Consider the following 17,541-nt stretch of genomic DNA (forward strand, 5'->3'; position numbering starts at 1 on the left):
TGATTGGTGTCATTGACGGGGTTTCTCTCCATTTGGAACTTATGTTCAGCAGATTTTCTAATCTTTCTCAGAAACGAGAAAGGTTTTTCCATCTCGGCTGTCAGAGGCTACAGGGTTGCCTTGGGATTGGTCCTTCACCTGAAGGGCGAGGACATCTCTTAATCCTGGGAAATCTTGATGTTAGGAGTTTCAAACAATCCTGAGCACCAAGAGAACTCAAACCTCCAACACAGGATCTTACTCTGGTCCTGAGTGGTCTTATTCAAGCTCCATTCAAGCCACTACATTGATCGTCAGACAGGAATCTGACTTAAAAGACAGTTTTCAAGTTGGCCTTGGCTTCCTCGTAGACAGTTGTAGAGCTTCATGGCCTGATTTATAATGTTAAACACACCAAGGGTTGGGGGTTTGTGGCCTTTGAATTTGTCCCAGAATTTGTAGCTAAGACTCAAAATCCCTTGGTGCATGAGGATAGATTCGCCTTGTTTTTAATTCCTCTCTGAGTGAGTTTGTGGACAGCGATCTGTAGGAGTTATTGCTTTGTCCCGTCAGAGCTCTGTGCTGCTATCTAAAAAGGACTCGTCACCTAAGGCCTAGTTGTTGTAGACTTTTTGTTAGCACGGGCCAGTCCAGTAGGGAAGTGTCTAAGAACACCATTTCATTCTGGTTGCATGAGGTGATTAAACGAGCATACTCCTCACCTTCTAGTTCTGTCACAGAGTGTGTGCAGGTTTGAGCACATGACATCAGAGGAAGGAGTTCCTCTGGCATTTAAGAAGAACTTGTCTGTATATAGGGTTTTCAATGCTGGTTCCTGGCTTTGGCAAACCATGTTCACTTCTTTTACCTGAAGGACATTCACTTCTTTTACCTGAAGGACATTGCCCACAGGTCCTTGGACACTTTTTTTTTCCTCCTTGGGCCCAGTGGTGGCGGTCCCAACAAGTTGTGTAGCTCGTCCAGTGCCCATGGCAGGAGGACAGTTTGTACCTTACCTGAGATGATTGTGTGGAAGAGAGATTGAGTGAGTTGGCTGGTTTCCTTCTTTCTCTTTTTTTTCTTTCTTCTTCCTACGGGTAGGTTATAGAATAGGCACATCATACGCTGGAACTGGTGTGATTCAGGTGGGTGTGGCAGCCATACTGGTTGCAATTATTTGGTTTGTTCCTATACAATAGACAAATCTACTACTCAGTAGCACTTACTCCTCTCTCTGGCAAGGGTGGGGAGGGGTAGTAACAAACCCCTGTGGCCTACATGGTTTGTTGCTTGAACAGATACTCTTTACCTTCCACTCTCTTTATATTCCACGAATGCAATGAATCTGGACATGTCTCATTGTGTTTAATTCAAGCAGGCTGAGTATTTAGATAATCGCTTATCTATTCTCTCACAGGCTTAGACCCCCTTCTTCAGAACTCGATCTTCTAGGAAGGATGGTCAGGTGGGCTGAACCCCCAGCCAGTTCAGGTTAATGGTACTTTCCTCCAAGTATAAGTTTATCCTATTGTTAAGACCGAAGATTTGTTTTGCGCATGAACAAATGACAAATTTTTAATCAATTTGTATTTTTCATAGCTAACAAACCTGAGGTCTTAACATTAACTGCCCACCTCTAGCTGCCCCTCTCATATCCTGGGTTGGAAGAAAGACTTGACTTGCCACAAGGCTCCAAGCCTGGTCGGTGACCAGCTTCAACCTTGTACTATATGCATTAGTAGCCAGATGCCACAGATTCCATGCTTTACAATCTTTGATTTTTTTAACCAGTTTCTGATTTTTTTAAACTGGTTTCCAGTTGGTGCTAGAGGATTATCCTATTGTTAAGACTCAGGTTTGTTAGTTATGAAAAATACAAATTGATTTAAAATTGTCATTTTGTCAGGTGTCAGACATTTTAATCGTAAGTGTAAGATAAACCTTTATTGAAGTATTTTCTTGATTGCTTACTATTCAAACAAAAAGATTAATCATTTATTTTTTATGCGATATTTTTGCATATTTTGTATCCCTTGTTTGTCTCCTACTGTCTGTGTAGCAAGTAGTGTATGATACTTTTTGTTTTTTACAGAGACAAAAGTGTTCGCATTTACAAATGGCAAGTTGGAGATAAATTTATTGAAGTTAAATATTCTCCTTTGATTGGGCACACATATGCTGTCAATTCCATAAATTTTTCTCCATTTGGAACAAAGCTTGCATCAGCATCAACTGATGGCTCTACTATCATCTGGGATGTAAAGGTAATATTAGTAAAAGATGATTGAGCATGGTTTCCTTTTTATTGATTTTATGGCCAATAAAATTTAAGGATACATAATTTTGTTGGTGTGTCTATAACTTGAGTTGCTTCCAGTCAAGTTTTACAAAAGTACTTACAGTATTTGGAAAGTATTATTATCCACAATTAAAGAGAGCTTATATCTCTCTGCCAATAGGTTAGCTGTCATTCATACAAAAGATCACATGGCTGACCTAGATGACCAATACATTTGTTCTCCACCAAGTATGTTTTGAACATTTTAGCTCTTAGCAGAATTCTCCTTGTGCCATTGTGTATAGACGCAATCATTGGTATTTTGTTATTTTGGCTGATTGGTGCTTTAATGGCACTGTACATTTATTTTTCTTAGGATGCCTTCCATTGGAATTGAGACTAAGAAATCATGTTCTGTAGGAATGCTTACTGAGTTAGCAGGATCTTAAATTTTGGGATAGAAAGACTGTTTGGGATGGTTGCAAGGGTGTGATCTTGAGAATAGATGTAAACAATGTAGGGTTTTTCAAGGAATTATATGCTTATGTTTGCTTGATCTAGAAGAGAAGGAATTGAGAATAGATGTAAAGAATGTAGGGTTCTTCAAGGAATTATATGCTTGTGTTTGTTTGATCTAGAAGAGAAGGAAGCAGGTAGATTGTGAAAGCAGATAGTTTGGTCAGGTCATAAAGTCATGAAGCTGTCACTTCTGTCCTTCTCCAGGTTCTTTGTCAGTAGCTATCCTCACTCAGTCTATGGCTTTTTCCTCTGCTGCTTTACCTAGTAATGAGACTTCATCAGCCCTACCTTCCACTCCTCTTTTGGTTCTGGAAAAGAGTATTTGGAAGTTAGAGCAAAACTAAACCTTATTTTAGTCAGTTGAAAGTTTGTGTAAACTTACGTTGGGAACCATTCCAAGTCCCCCCATAGTTTGTGATCATTTTAGCATTCCCCTGTAATAGGTAAGGTGTCAGTGCCATTGCCTGTCTGTAGTCCAAGCCTAGGACTGCCCTGTGACAGTTGGAAGAATCCATTGCCAGGGAACCTAGCCAGTTCTCAGGGTAATGTGGTTCTGTGCCCTCCGTCACTTGTCTCATTTTTCTGCGCAAAATGTTATTTAAAAAACCAGTAGTCTCTGTTCTTGATGTTTAGTCAGTGTCCAGGTCTCACAACTATAGTATTACTGGTCTGATAATGGTGTTGTAAATTCTTAATTTGGTAGACCTCTATGCATTATGATTTTAAGTAGGCTTTCCTAATTCATCCTCAGCTCATTTTCTATATGGGGATAAGGGTAGATTTTTGCAGTCTGCAGACTCTTCTATTGGAAGATGAAATTGACACTTCTTGCTTCATAGTGAAGAATTTAATCCATTACAAAAGCTTCCCATAGATTATGGATTTCTTTTGTAGGACACATGGCCTCACTGGAGAATTTGTTAGAATAATTAGGCACAATGAAAGTGCAGTCTGGCATAACAGAGTTGCAAATTGTACCAAATGTAGGAGGGATGCCAAAACTAAGGGTTAACAAGTTTTATTTTTCTGTGCATACAAAACAAAAAGTTATTCCAAGTATTTTGACACTATCTTTTAGTGCACCATAGAATGTTCCACACCACACCCAGTAAACCTTACAGATATTAAGATGGTGGAAAGACTGTCAAAGATTCCTAACAGGTTTATCCCTAAGAGCTCAAACTCTTGGTTATATGGACTGCTTCATGGAGTAAAAGTGAGCAACATAGTATTGGGTCTAGGACTAGTCGGCCGTGGTCCAGCTGGCCGTGGCTGACTGGCTGCAGCTCAACTGGCTGCAGGGGACGACTGGCCGCAGCCGATTGGCTGCAGTGGTAAGAGAGAGAGAGAGAGATTTATTATCTTTTGAAGGAAACTAGTGTTTATTTTTTTGTGTTTTTTTTTGGTAAATACCCTTTTTGATTTTTGTGATTACTCTTTCGAAGAAAACTGGTATTTATTGTTAGTAATGGTTGTAAACTATTTTAATTTTTTTAAATGAGAGCTTGATACTTTGCCAATTGGACTGTTTCCTTTTTTAAATACATTATTGAACTTTGTAATTATTGTTAATGGTTGTAAACTAATTATTTCATGTATGCATATCATTTTTGAAAAGAGGTTTTCTTTAAGAAAAGAATACATTCCATTTAATGTAATGATTTTTTACCTACAATTAAGAATTTTATTTATAATAATTGGCAAAAGCATTGGGAAACCTTAGCTGATAATAAGATGAGAGAAATAACAAATGTTATATCCCCTTGGAAATATAATGTGATGCCACGAAAGTGGGAGACTACTCTTTTCGTCTCCGAATTGGTCACACTCGGATGACACATAGAGTTTTTGCTAGCTGGCCAACACCAACAATATTGTGACGAACTGTTTGATACCCTTGACCGTGAAGCATTTGTTGACTGAATGCCCCACTTATAGCACGGAAAGAAATAGATATCTGTTTGAGGCTCGAGGTGAGGATGGCAGGTTCATCCTTACCAAGATTCTTGGACATGATGTGTCATACAATGCAAGTGGCATTTTTAGATTTATTTCAGAAGCAGGTCTTCTGAAAGCTATTTAACTTTTACAATGATATATTTGCTTTTATGGTTTTAATTGCATATAATTATATTCTTTATTTATAATAAACGATATCGGCGTCAATGACCTTCGATGTCAGGATGTCAGAGAACTTCCAATCATTCATTCATTAAGAAAAGAATAATACTTAAAAGGTAAATTTTATTAAACAGCTGAATTACATAGAAGTTACATAAAAGCTGAATAATTGGAATAAAAAATTTAAGAAAATAAAAGATAAAGATAAAAAAAGTTAAATTTCACTAAAAAGTTGAATTATTGGAATATAAAAAATGTTTAAAATAGGTACATAACTATATATCTTAGAGAAGTTATGAGCAATTCCTCTCAGATACTCTTAAAATATTTCTGTTCTCAAACTGTAGCACCACTGATTTTAAACGAGCATCAGCTTCTCTGAACTTCTTCAATTTTATGGGCGGTGTTTGACCAGCAATCAACTGTTCGTAATAAAGATCTCGTCCTCGTTGCACCCTTTTCAAACTATCGCTAAACTTCCATATTGTTGGATGTTGCATCCCTTGTTCATTTTGCAGCCTACGATGAGCAGCTTCGGCATGATTGTTGGTTCTATCCTCATTTATGCATCGTTCATAAACATTCTAAATGTGTACGGAAAAAGGGGAGAACGTCTGCCCTTGCCCCTTCTGTTCATTCTTCCAACATAATTGTCTTCCAGCCAGTCTAGAAGTTCTAGACGTTTCTGTGGAAGGTCATCTACTAATTCCATTATAGCTGCTGTAATACGATATTATAGCTGCTGTAATACGATCGGGTGGTACAAATGCTAAGGCAATTATCATTTTAGCACGCAGAGCAAAACTAGCATCAGTATTGTATTGTTGAGATAATCCCAAAGATGTTAATTTTTTGTAGACATTCTGCGCAAAGTGGAAAAAACAGCCCCTAATATTAGTACGTAGATGGGAAATAATATTGAAGACTTTTGAAATGCCCTATTTCATAATCACAGTATATTACTTCTGGCTGTAGACTTGGTTGAATTTCTAAATGCATAGAAAACAGTTTATCATAAGTTGTCATAGTTTATTTGGAAGTACCGCGTAGATAAATGGATGCATACCACCGTGCATCTCACCAAGAATCACATACACTTGACAAAAAACCGGTGGTGTGATTTTGAACGTCCCTACCAACAAAAACATTCTTTACTTCCTTAAGTAAATGTGTATTGCTTTCCTTTCCAAATATAATGATTCTGCAGGATGAATCTTGGTTGTCTGCTAGAAGAAATTTCTCCGATCCATAATTTTGAATATCAACAGGAATAACCAATTCTTCTAAAGATGTAGGATTAGGAGGGTATGCAGACAAATCTTTATGTTCTCTTCTCACCATTTTTCGCAAAGCGCTATGACTAGGCATGACTCCTTGGCATGCTTCATTAACATTTTCTAAACATTCATTAAGCACAGCAGATGTTTGTTCCATTGTTTCTGAAGCCCGCAATTTTATTTTCGATACTATTTTTCCTTTTTCTACTTGAGCGGGGTCAGCATTATGCAAATGCTCATTGATATTTTTTACAATTTCACCATTCTTTACATGTATTCTCGCCTTGCATAGTCTTCTCCTTTCACATCTCCAAAACTCTGTGATATTATCAGCTCCATGTCTATCAAAAACGTATTTATAGCCATCTCTCACAAACTTTACTTTGCCTCGCTGTGAGAGAATACCTGATGCCATTGTAGAAGGTTTACTGCAACTGAATATTTTAAACTCTAAAATTGATAAAATCAATATTTCCTCAATAGGTAATCCTAGCCTTTCCAAAAAAAGGAGAAGAAAATAGTTTACAACCATTTTTGTAAAATAGCATTGTTTCCTTGTTACTTGTTAATTGCCATTTACTGTATTCAAAACCATTCTTGTAAAATAGCATTGTTTCGATGTTACTCGTTAACCCTCTTACGCCGATTGGACGTATTAAACGTCGAGTCAAAATGTCTCCCGTATGCCGATTGGACGTATCATACGTCGGCTCAAAAAAGTTTTTTTAAAATTCGCGGAAAAATACTTTATAGGCCTACCAGCCAAAACAATTTTGTATCACGCGCCTTGGGGGATGCTGGGAGTTCACGGATCAAGGCGTTGTTTTGTTTACAATCGCTACGCAGGCGCGCAAGCGCTGAATTTCTTTCTTATCGCACTAAAAAGTATCAGTGACACATCTCGGAAATTATTTCGTCACTTTGACATAATTATTGCACCATTTTAAATTATCCTTTACATGAAATATTATATATGAAAATGTGCGCAATTTCATGCACAATACAACTAAAAAATACTCATGATTGTAGCTTTTATCAGTTTTGAAATATTTTCATATAAATAACGATAAGTGCAAAAATTTCAACCTTCGGTCAACTTTGACTCTACAGAAATGGTCGAGAAACGCAATTGTAAGCTAAAACTCTTACATTATAGTAATATTCAATCATTTGCCTTCATTTTGCAACAAATTGGACGTCTCTAGCACAATATTTCGATTTATGGTGAATTTATGAAAAAACTTTTTCCTTACGTTCGTGCGATAACTCTTCCGATAAATTTTTTTCGTGCGATTGTCCTAATGTTTGCACCCTTTTAAATTTGCCGTTACATAAAGTTTTATATATGGAAATGTGTGCAATTTCATGCACAATACAACAAAAAAAAAAACCCATGGTTGTAGCTTTTATCAGTTTTGAAATATTTTCATATAAATAACGTTAAGTGCAAAAATTTCAACTTTCGGTCAACTTTGACTCTACCGAAATGGTCGAAAAACGCAATTGTAAGCTAAAACTCTTATATTCTAGTAATATTCAATCATTTACCTTCATTTTGCAACGACTTGGAAGTCTCTAGCACAATATTTCGATTTATGGTGAATTTATGAAAAAAAAAACATTACGTTCGCGCGTAACTTCCGAAAAAATCAGAATTTTTTTGTGCGATTGTCGAAATGTTTGCACCATTTAAAATTAGCTGTTACATAAACGTTTTATATATGAAAATGTGCGTAATTTCATGTAGAATACAACTAAAAATGATTGAAGGTTGTAGCTTTTCTCTTTTTTCGAAATATTTGCATATAAATCACGATAAATAGAAAAAAAACCACGTTCGGTCAAATTTGACTCTACCGAAATAGTTGAAAAACGCAATTGTAAGCTAAAACTCTTACGGCCTAGTAATATTCTGTCATTTTTCTTCATTTTGAAAACCAAATTTTTGAAAGTCTCTAAAACAATTTGTGATTTATGGTGAATTTTTGAAAAATATATTTACCTTCACCGCTCCGCGCGCCGATTCGCGGCCGCAAGTCTCCGAAATACGTACATGGCATTATCCTAATATTTGCTCCTTTTCATATTAGCCTTTTTATAGAGTTTCATATATCAAAATGTGCGCAAATTCATGAAAAATACAATAAAAAATAATTTGAAGGTTGTAGCTTTTTCCCATCTTCGAAATATGTCCATATAAAAAAATATATATATTAAAATTTCGACATTCGGTCAAATTTAACTCGTCCGAAATGGTCGAAATCTGCAATTCTAATTCTAAAAACCTTACAGTATCGTAATATTCAATCATCTGTCCTTAATTGTGAAACAAATTGGAAGTCTCTAGAAATTATTTAAATTACGGTGAATTTTTGAAAATAACATTTTTTTACGTCCGCTCGTTACGAATTCGTACATCATTTTGTGATAATATTTTTCCGGTGTTGCTTTTATTGTTTTACAATGTATTATATATCAAAATGATCGCAATTTAGTGTACAATACAACGCAAAAAAAAGTAACTGGTTAGCTTTGACCGTTTTCTGCACAGCGTGATTTGAATACAATTATGTATGAATTTTTTTTTTTTCGCTACCATATATCGCATTATTTACATATGATAATGATATTATTTTTCATTTCTGATGGTTGCATTCTAAACTTCAGGCAATGACAAAAAAAGGAGCCAAAAATGAACTCTTAATCTTCAAAAGTACGCGCGCTGTAATTTTTTGAAAAAATTATTTTTTCCACTTCCGCGCTCACTCCAAACCAGGCCCGGCATACGGGAGACGTTTTGATTTTTAGGGCTCCGGCGTAAGAGGGTTAATTGACATTTACTGCATCCAAATATTTTAGAGAGAGTGAGTGAGAGAGGGATAGACAGACAGACAGAAATAATTTTTTTCTTTATCTCTTCGTCTTATTGATTTACTGTATCTAAATATTTTCTGTGAGAGAGAGTGAGACAGAGACAGACAGACAGACAGACAAATAAATTTTTTTCTCTCATCTCTTTGTCTATGGCCAGTTGGGCTGCGGCCAGTCGGCCATGGCCCATTTCGGCAGCAGCCAGTTGTCCCATTTCCCATAGTATTAGTCCTAAACGTAATTCTGGGGAAGGGAATGTTTTGGCAATCGAGGATTCAGGAAGGATTAGTTCTGCATATGGAATGATCATTAAATCTATGAGTGCCAGTTGTTGTGGAGTTGTAAGAGCACTCAAATGTGGATTTATTAGCATGTGAGTAAACAGGAATGACCAGTCTACTACTACTCCTCAGGCTTGAGCAGTGTGTGTATTTCTTGAAGTGTGGCCCAAATCAGATGCATATGCTTTTATTAACTCCAAGGAAATTATTGAATTATTTTAAGAGTATGAGCATAGCTCAGTGACTCCTGTAGAGTCTTGGTATTACTGCCTAAGAAGGGATGATTTTCAGACTTGCTTCCTCTCTCTGTGGATCTCTCTTGCATTCTTTCGTTAAGGAAAAATTGACTCAAACTACCAGATTCGATGCAGTCCCACTAAAATTCTGCACCACACTTAACTGCTTTGAGATTCTCAGCTATCTCCTCGCAATAAGGGGTTTTCTAAAGTATCTACTACCTTGGTCTTGTATCAGAAACAGCTGTTTGTTTTATACTTTTATGCTTTCCTCCGTATTGCATCATGTTCAGTTAGATTTAAGCCCCAGGAACTTAGTATGTTTCTGGGGGATTTAAACAGTCTGAATTTTTATGGCAGATCCTTTTGAGCCTCTGAAATAAGTTCCCTTTAAGTATTTACTCAGAACTCTTTGTTAGCACTATTGGGAATTATAAGAGCAACTTTATTTTAAGCATTCTCCTATAAGGCTGTTGTAAAGGGAATGCTATTTTATCTTTTTAGTTTTTGCCTTAGAGTATGATGTTAAGACCAATTTTATTTTAGAACTAAGAATTCCAAATGTAACTTCTTTGGGGGGGGAAGGAAGAGGAAATACTTCTCTGTTTTGTTATGGCGGGTAAAATTTACTTAGGTAGGTTAAGACTGGAAAGAACAAAGTTAACCTTTTGTTTTGTGGTTTTAGAAAACCTAGGGTGTCTTTGTCAAAGAACACAATGTTCTCTGTGACTTATTTGATCATGATAATAAAAGAGAAACTAGTTATATATAGTTTACCTTTATTGAAGGTAAACATAATGTAAGAGCAGTTGCTACCTCATTTAGTTTTATGACCTATTTGTCTCGTGAGGGTGTGACCATGCTGTGCAGTAGAAGTGCATATATTTTTACCACTCACTTCCTTAAGTACAAAGAATCACATCCGAAAATGATAAAGCCCTTAATCTGCTACTAGAAGTGGGTCATCTTATCCTGAACTGAAGAAATAGCAACCTTTTAGGCTCTTTGTTTTAAATCCTGATTTCTGATATTTTGAGGAGCATAAAGGTATATATATTGTTTAGTGGCTTATCAGTATATCACAAAGGTATTTAATTTTAGTTGACTGTCATTTTTGGGTTTCACACTCAGACACAGGACTCCATTCATGTTGCTGATTCATACTGACTGAAATTTCCCAGTTGTCTGCACATGGCTGCTCTTTATTGCACACACTTGAGAGCTTTGCTCCTTTAATGGCACCCAACTTCTGGTCGCAGTAAAATTCAGAAAGGAGTCCAGGTCAGGTAAGAATGTTTTGGGTTTCGTGCAAAAAACTTTTAGCTTAATTGGCTGAGCAGATTATGTCTAGCAGCACTACCCATCATCTTCTCATTGTGGGAATTGGCTATCTTGACAGTAGGTAAGATCTGTCTCAAATAATATAAATTTTCATAATAAAATTTATCACCTGGGATACAAATTACCTACTAATAAAAGTAGACCTTATCCAACCGCTCTTTACTACTTAGTACCATTGTCAAAGAATTTCCCTGGTATGAGTGAGATGTTCAAAATACCACCTGGTGGGAGTAAATAAAAGTGTACTTAGGAAAAGACAATCCAGGTCAGCAGTGTTGGTCTTTTTGTTTGAATTCCAACCTTACCTATTGACTTAGCTATCTTTTAATGGCATGTAAGTCCAAATAATAAATATAACTATGAAAAATTATATTACCTCATCATTGGATGAAATTGTTGAAGTTTAGCATAAAATATGAGATGAAAACATTTATGCAATGTATTTATTTGTCGATTCACGTTAGTATTGTATATGTTAGGTTCTCTGTTACAGTATTTCATTAATCTTATATTTATCAAGTAGTATTTGTTCCTGCGTAAATGCAAACCTTTGTTCTATACATGGGGATTTTGTTTGTGAGGGCTAACTGGAACAGCCATTCAAACTTGTTGACAAGATAGTCAACTACTGACAGGCAGGGGAAAGCCCTTCCCACCTTTTGGTCTGCATATAACTTGAGTTCAAGTTCAGATGTTTATCATTACTCTGCCTGAATTTCGCTATTCGAACATTTGTTGAATAAATGAGTATTCTTTTTCCTTTTTGGTCGTTGACTGTGTGTGTATGGCAATTTTCAAACTGACTGGTCAAATAAACCTTCTTGCAAAGAATTAAATTTGTTTTTTCCCTCCCGCTCTTGAATATTGTTTTCATTGGATATATGTTAACGGCTTCTGGTAGTTACTATCACTGCCTTCCTTTGTATTCATTGGAAATAGGCTATGTATCCTTTTTCCTCTGATAATCTGTGGCTTAGTCTTTGTAAGTCTTGACTACTGCAGATATGGCAAGCTTTGACAGTCTCAAGGAAATAAAAAAAATATTTCTGGCATCTGTTTAGGATTTCATTCTGAAGACAGCCTTTCGTGTTATTTTTGTATCTTTAAGTGGTACTCCTTTTGCTTTTGTATATTTGAGACAAGTCAGCATATTTCATGAAATCTCCAGGAATGTTAATCATAACAAGGATATAAATTCCAGAAGAGTGTCTGTTGCAGCTGGCCTTGTATTAAAGATGTAAACTTCATGTAACCAAAAACCACTATGAGTGAGGTACCAAAAAGTCTAAATATCTCTTAACTCTTGTGAAGCTAGGGACTTATAGCGGGATGCATAGTGCTACTATTACTCTCCTTTTGTATGACAGCAAAAGTTGAAGTGTCTAGGGCATTCAAAGACATAAATATTGGCTCATTATATGTAATAAGTTTTAATATTTTCCTTCAAAATTAGGTAATGGATAATTAGATATTTTAATGACTTTTCCTCTAAAGTTAATGGTCTCTTCATACCTATTCTATGCCATCTTTTTTTCTTAATAGACTGGGGATAGGCTGTGCTCCTTGCAGCAAGATAGTGATGCAGCTTTAAGAGTGTGTGCCTTTTCTACAAATTCTGCACTGCTAGCCACAGGAGGTGATGATGATATGGCATCTTTATGGGATGTGTCTACTTTGTCCTTGCTAAGGTATGTTTTTACCTGAGGCTGTAATTTAATGTTTAATAGAATAACTGTAGATAGTTTTCACTGTTTGCTTTGGATTGTTGTGTATGTTATAAGGATTTTTCATAAATTTATCTAAATTTACAAATAGATGAGCTGCATTAGTTGAGTAGCAGACTAAAAGAACAAAATTTTTAATAACTGCAGGATTTTGCAAATGATTTTGCCTGATTTATGACTAAGCCAATTTATTGGCTAAGGTATAGCAAATTTTCTAGACAGAGGCATATTAGACAGATTTAATTGAGACCAGAGTCTTCGTCGTGATGTAATTTAGACTTGCTTAGTAGTTAATTTAATTTAGATCAGATACAAAGAGCACCATCAAAAATACTTTGTTTATCGAAACCTTATGATTTTGAGTGCTGTGTATGGTAGCATTTTTATAAGTTGTACCTTGGGATAGCTGACACAATTTATAATAAAGTATTAATCTCTATCTTTTTATTTACAATGAATTTATGGGCAATTCAAACACTATGTTACACATGCTGTCTCACATTGTTGTAATGATTCCTTGAAATTTTTTTGCATTTTTATGACTTTAGATTTTAATTTAGCAATAATTGAGGCCTTGATATGCAATTTGTTCATGAATGTATTTGTGGCAGTCATAATGATTTTATCATGTGGTCTGAAATGTCAAAGCATCTTTAGTCTTATTTATAGCTATTTTTCTAACAAAGGCCATTTCCTAATTAGAGTTGGCCCTTGAAAAGCTATATATACATAAAAGTAATAATTCCATTCATCCTTTAACTACTGAATTGTGAATGAACCCCACAGCATTAATGGCTTTATATACTTGAACAAAAGAATCGTCATCAGTGATTGACCTCTCTCTATGCATATTGCATCACTTTCCTGTATCTTGCACATCTTTTCTTGCTTCATGGATACAGTATTGGGTCTTTTCTATTTCAATGCCTTGTGCCCGGTCTATCCTATTTCAATATCTCTTGCCAGCATATTTTCCAATCTTTCCTCCTCTTCCCTCATCACTTCAAAATTGTACATTCTTACTTTCACCAATAATTTTTCATTCTCTTCATGTAGTCAAACCACCTTAGACCATTCTCATCCATGTAAATCATCTTTGTTAACTGATGTAACTTTTTTTTGCTTTTGTTTTATCACTAGATATTCTCCCCTTTTAATCTTCCTAGCTCCACATATATATATAGTATACTATGAAAACTATATTAGCAGAATCCACATCCTGTCTTTTATTCACGTTCTACATCCACACTTCACTTGTATCAGAATCAGCTCAAGAATCCCCCTTTCACTACCAAAGACCATCTCTTCATTTCCAAGTCTTCTACGTAAATCACATTACCTTCCTCTATTCTTCTGTCCTAGTAATTAATTACAGGGTTTTCTTTTTCTGATACCATTTGGGGAAAATACACCCAACATACCAGTATGAACCAACCACTTCCATTTTTCCATAACCTTGGTTCCCATATACTATCATATGTACCTTATACTTGGTCACATTCAGCATTGTCCTCATACAAACACCTGCAGACTTTCACCTAATCTTTATATTGTTCATATGCAGTACAAACCTGAGGTCTTAACAATAGGATAATCTCCAAGTGTTAGCTGTTAACCGGTTAAAACAATCAAGATAGTATGACAAGGAATCTGTGAGATCTGGCAACTCCTGTGCGTACAAGGTGAGAGCTGGTCAAAGACCTCACGTCGCACTCCGTGATACATTTAGTCTTTTCTTTAACCGCCGTTGGAGAATGGACTGTCGCTTTTGTTCTCCTTCCAAGGCGGTCGTTTTGTGCCCATGTTTCCGTTATTTTTCATTGTGTTTGTTGTGTGAGTGTTTCTGTTTAATATGGATTCCTTCGAGTCTTCACAGCTCTGTCAGCACATGTACCCAGGCATCCAGGGATTCCCGTGCTCAACGTTTCTGGCGTCCATGATTACAGATCCTCATATGACTTGCAGTAGGTGCCAAGCAAATTATTGCACAATTACTAATCCATGCCCGGAATGTCGTTCTTGGCGTAAGTCGCTTTGGAGAGTGTTTTACAAGAAGAGGGGACATCTCAGAGGTTAGATTCTTCCTTCTTGGGAGGGTTTTTCTTCTCCTCGACTGGATGATTCGACTATCGCTCTCCCTGTGGCTAGTTCAAGTGTACCTCTGTTGCCTTCCTTTTCTTCCATTGACTTGTCAATGGAAGTATTGGGAGTACCACAGGATGATGTTTTGTTTAATGTGGCCCCGCTCCCTCAGGTTCTAATTTTCATCCAAAGAGGGAGGAGGCTCCACCATCTAGTTTCTTAGTTTCCGGTTCAGCCATCCAAGATGGCGGCTGTTTCAGGTTCAGTGTCATCCAAGATGGCTGTTGTTTGGGCGTCGCTTGGGCTACAGTGTTCACCTTCCTTGGATGGCCTGTTGTTGCATTTCTTGGAGGCACGTATCCCCCCCTCCTGGCCCCTATAGCAGTCCTGCCTCCCCCAGGACTCCTCTACGTTTGCTCTCGTGTGCTCCCACCTTGCGGGGCTCCTTTGTCTTCGTTGACACTCTCTGGGTTGCACCTTATTGCTCCGCCAGTGAGGCCATCGACCAGCGCTGGTCTTAGAAATGTTGTGACACCACTTCCAGCGTCCTCTCAGCCTCTGACGTCAGATGCGGTGGCCGCTCATTCTCCCGTTGTTATGATGTCATCCCTTCCCAGTGTGATGTCATCGTCTACTGTGGCTGAGCCATCCAAATGTTTACTTCAAGCAGTCTGCAAGAGACTTGACTCTGTTTTTCGAGAGAAGTTCTCTGCTGCCTCTGAGAAGAAGAGTTGTAAACCGAGTGTTTCTTCCCCTCCTCCTGCTAGTAAAAGACTTTGTAGAGGGGGAAGTTTCACTCCTTCCCCTGCTTCTCCTCTCCTCCATCACTGCCTTGCCATCTTGTTAGACATTGGAAACCCAAGGACTTTGTGACTTTGTCTTCTGCAAGCAAAAGGAGTGCATTGCCTTATGCCTCACATGACCGCGTCTCTCCCATGCATGTCTGTGTTCATGCGAGTGAGAGGAGTGCTTCGCCATCTGCCCCACATGGTCATGTTTGTCCATCACACATTCGTGTTCGTGAGTTTGGCGGTGGGGCTCGTGGAAGGAAGGCATTCCTAAGGTTAAGAGACCTTAACCTTTGGAGTCAGTCTCCTTCAGGTGGCTCTCTTTGAGGATGTTCCTTGTCTCGGGACTGTGCTCAGTTGGCGTCTCATGACCGTATACTTGACTCGTCACATGTCCATGTACGTGATTTTTCCTGTGAAGGCCTACGTGGTGTACGTGGCATATGTGGGCGCTATCCTTTTTTCGATCGTGTACATGGTTCCTCACATGAGCCTGTAATTGGTTCGAGCCAGGACCATGTACAAGTGTCGTTGCATGACGATGTTCCACAACCTTCTGGCTCAGGATCTTCAGGTTTTATGCCCTACACTTTAACCAATAATAGACCGAATGCTAGGCTTCCTATGGGAAGCTTACACAATGACGTTACAGAAGGATGAGGACATCGCCAAGCCTTGTAATTCACATCGTTGGTCACCTTTGCTGGAGTAAGATGAGGGACACAGCCAAGAGTTTATGTCTTCCTTCTCCGAAGTTGTTGATCTCATTCGTGAATTCAACAATCTTGAGGGTAGGGCACAGGCATAGTCTTCTATCACCCCAACGGATATATAGACCTTGCTGGGTGCCAGACAGGATTCAAGGACTTCTTTTGAGCTTCCCTTGTCGGGTTGCGCTCAGTCCGTTTTGCAAAGTGTGAACACTTTGATTCTGGACTGAGATGGCTCTCTACATTCCAGTAGATCACTCTAGTTTCTCCCTCCTCCTCTTGTGCAGCATAGGAAGTACTACTCTATTAATGTAGTGCATTTGATGTCCCGTCACCTTAACCTGGATGTTATCCATCTTAAGCCTGGTCTAATCCTGGAGCAGGGTAGGTCAGAAGGTCCATCTTTTTTGTCACAAGAGGCTTTAGCTATGGAGACACTTCCATCTTCCAGACTGTCTCCTGGCTGGACTTGTGGTCCACTGGGATAACCAGGATTGCTTCGGATAGGACTGAGGGAGGTATAGTGAGTTCTTCCTCACTCACTAGACTGTTACAGTCGGGTGCTAAAGCTTTATCATACCTGGCCTACCTTAGTGCAACCTTGTGGGCCAACCAGCTCCTGGCCAGGATAGATGAAGCAACGTGAAGAGGAGAAGAAAAACCTTCCCATGAAGGAAGAGTAGAAACCCTCCGATGCTTTCTCTTGCTATAAAACGACTTCCACTGCTCTTTAGGCCATGCACAGCATTCTGTGCAAAGATTCGTTATTGTACAAACATTGGAGCAGCACCTACTACACGTGATGATGTGGTCGGTCGCAGCCAAAGCCAAAAAAACGAGAACATGGAAAACCTGGAGTTCCGGGGTACACACGTTGACGAGGCCGAGAAGGGGCAGAAGCAGCCATAATAACAGCCACACACACTAAAAACAATCAAAACGGGCATTGAACCGGGTAGAGGCCGAGAGAGGTCAACCACAACTCTCGCCCTGGCGGTTAAGAAAAGGAATGATGCGGTGGCGTAGGTGGCATTGCCAGATCTCACAAGATTCTTTGCTTTCATCTGTGTTTTAACCGGATCCAGCTAGGCACTAGAAATTATCCTATTGTTAAGACCGAAAATTGAAAAATCTTTGTCATTGGGTTCATAGTTTTCCAAAAGCTTATGTAAGCTTAATTCTGTGTCATGTAAAGAGGCAGACAATAGCACTTATCTCACCTTCCTGGAGGTCTTTTAAGGCATAGCTTCAAATCAGTTGCCTCAAAGAGGTAGACAAAGAAGCATCAAAATTGAAGAAAGAGTTCCTTACCCAAGCTTCAATGTTACTATTGA

At 38.0% G+C, this 17,541-nt stretch overlaps 3 protein-coding genes across 7 annotated transcripts in view; 1 reads left to right on the forward strand and 2 right to left on the reverse strand.

Moving 5' to 3' along the window:
• Positions 1 to 17,541, forward strand: part of LOC135219358 (WD repeat, SAM and U-box domain-containing protein 1-like) — a gene marked incomplete at its 3' end in the record, with an annotated part of 295,720 nt that overhangs the window by 239,290 nt on the left and 38,889 nt on the right. The window contains 2 exon segments of the mRNA XM_064256050.1: positions 2,072 to 2,243; positions 12,446 to 12,591. Of these exon segments, the coding sequence (XP_064112120.1) occupies positions 2,072 to 2,243; positions 12,446 to 12,591 (318 nt within the window).
• LOC135219355 (NAD kinase 2, mitochondrial-like) overlaps positions 1 to 17,541 on the reverse strand; it is a gene marked incomplete at its 3' end in the record, with an annotated part of 495,179 nt that overhangs the window by 183,405 nt on the left and 294,233 nt on the right.
• Positions 1 to 17,541, reverse strand: part of LOC135219357 (WD repeat, SAM and U-box domain-containing protein 1-like) — a 255,489-nt gene that overhangs the window by 81,730 nt on the left and 156,218 nt on the right. The gene's annotated exons all lie outside the window — the stretch shown is intronic.

This window comes from Macrobrachium nipponense, chromosome 1 (genome assembly GCF_015104395.2).
Source record: "Macrobrachium nipponense isolate FS-2020 chromosome 1, ASM1510439v2, whole genome shotgun sequence".
NCBI classification, from domain to species: Eukaryota; Metazoa; Arthropoda; class Malacostraca; order Decapoda; family Palaemonidae; genus Macrobrachium; species Macrobrachium nipponense.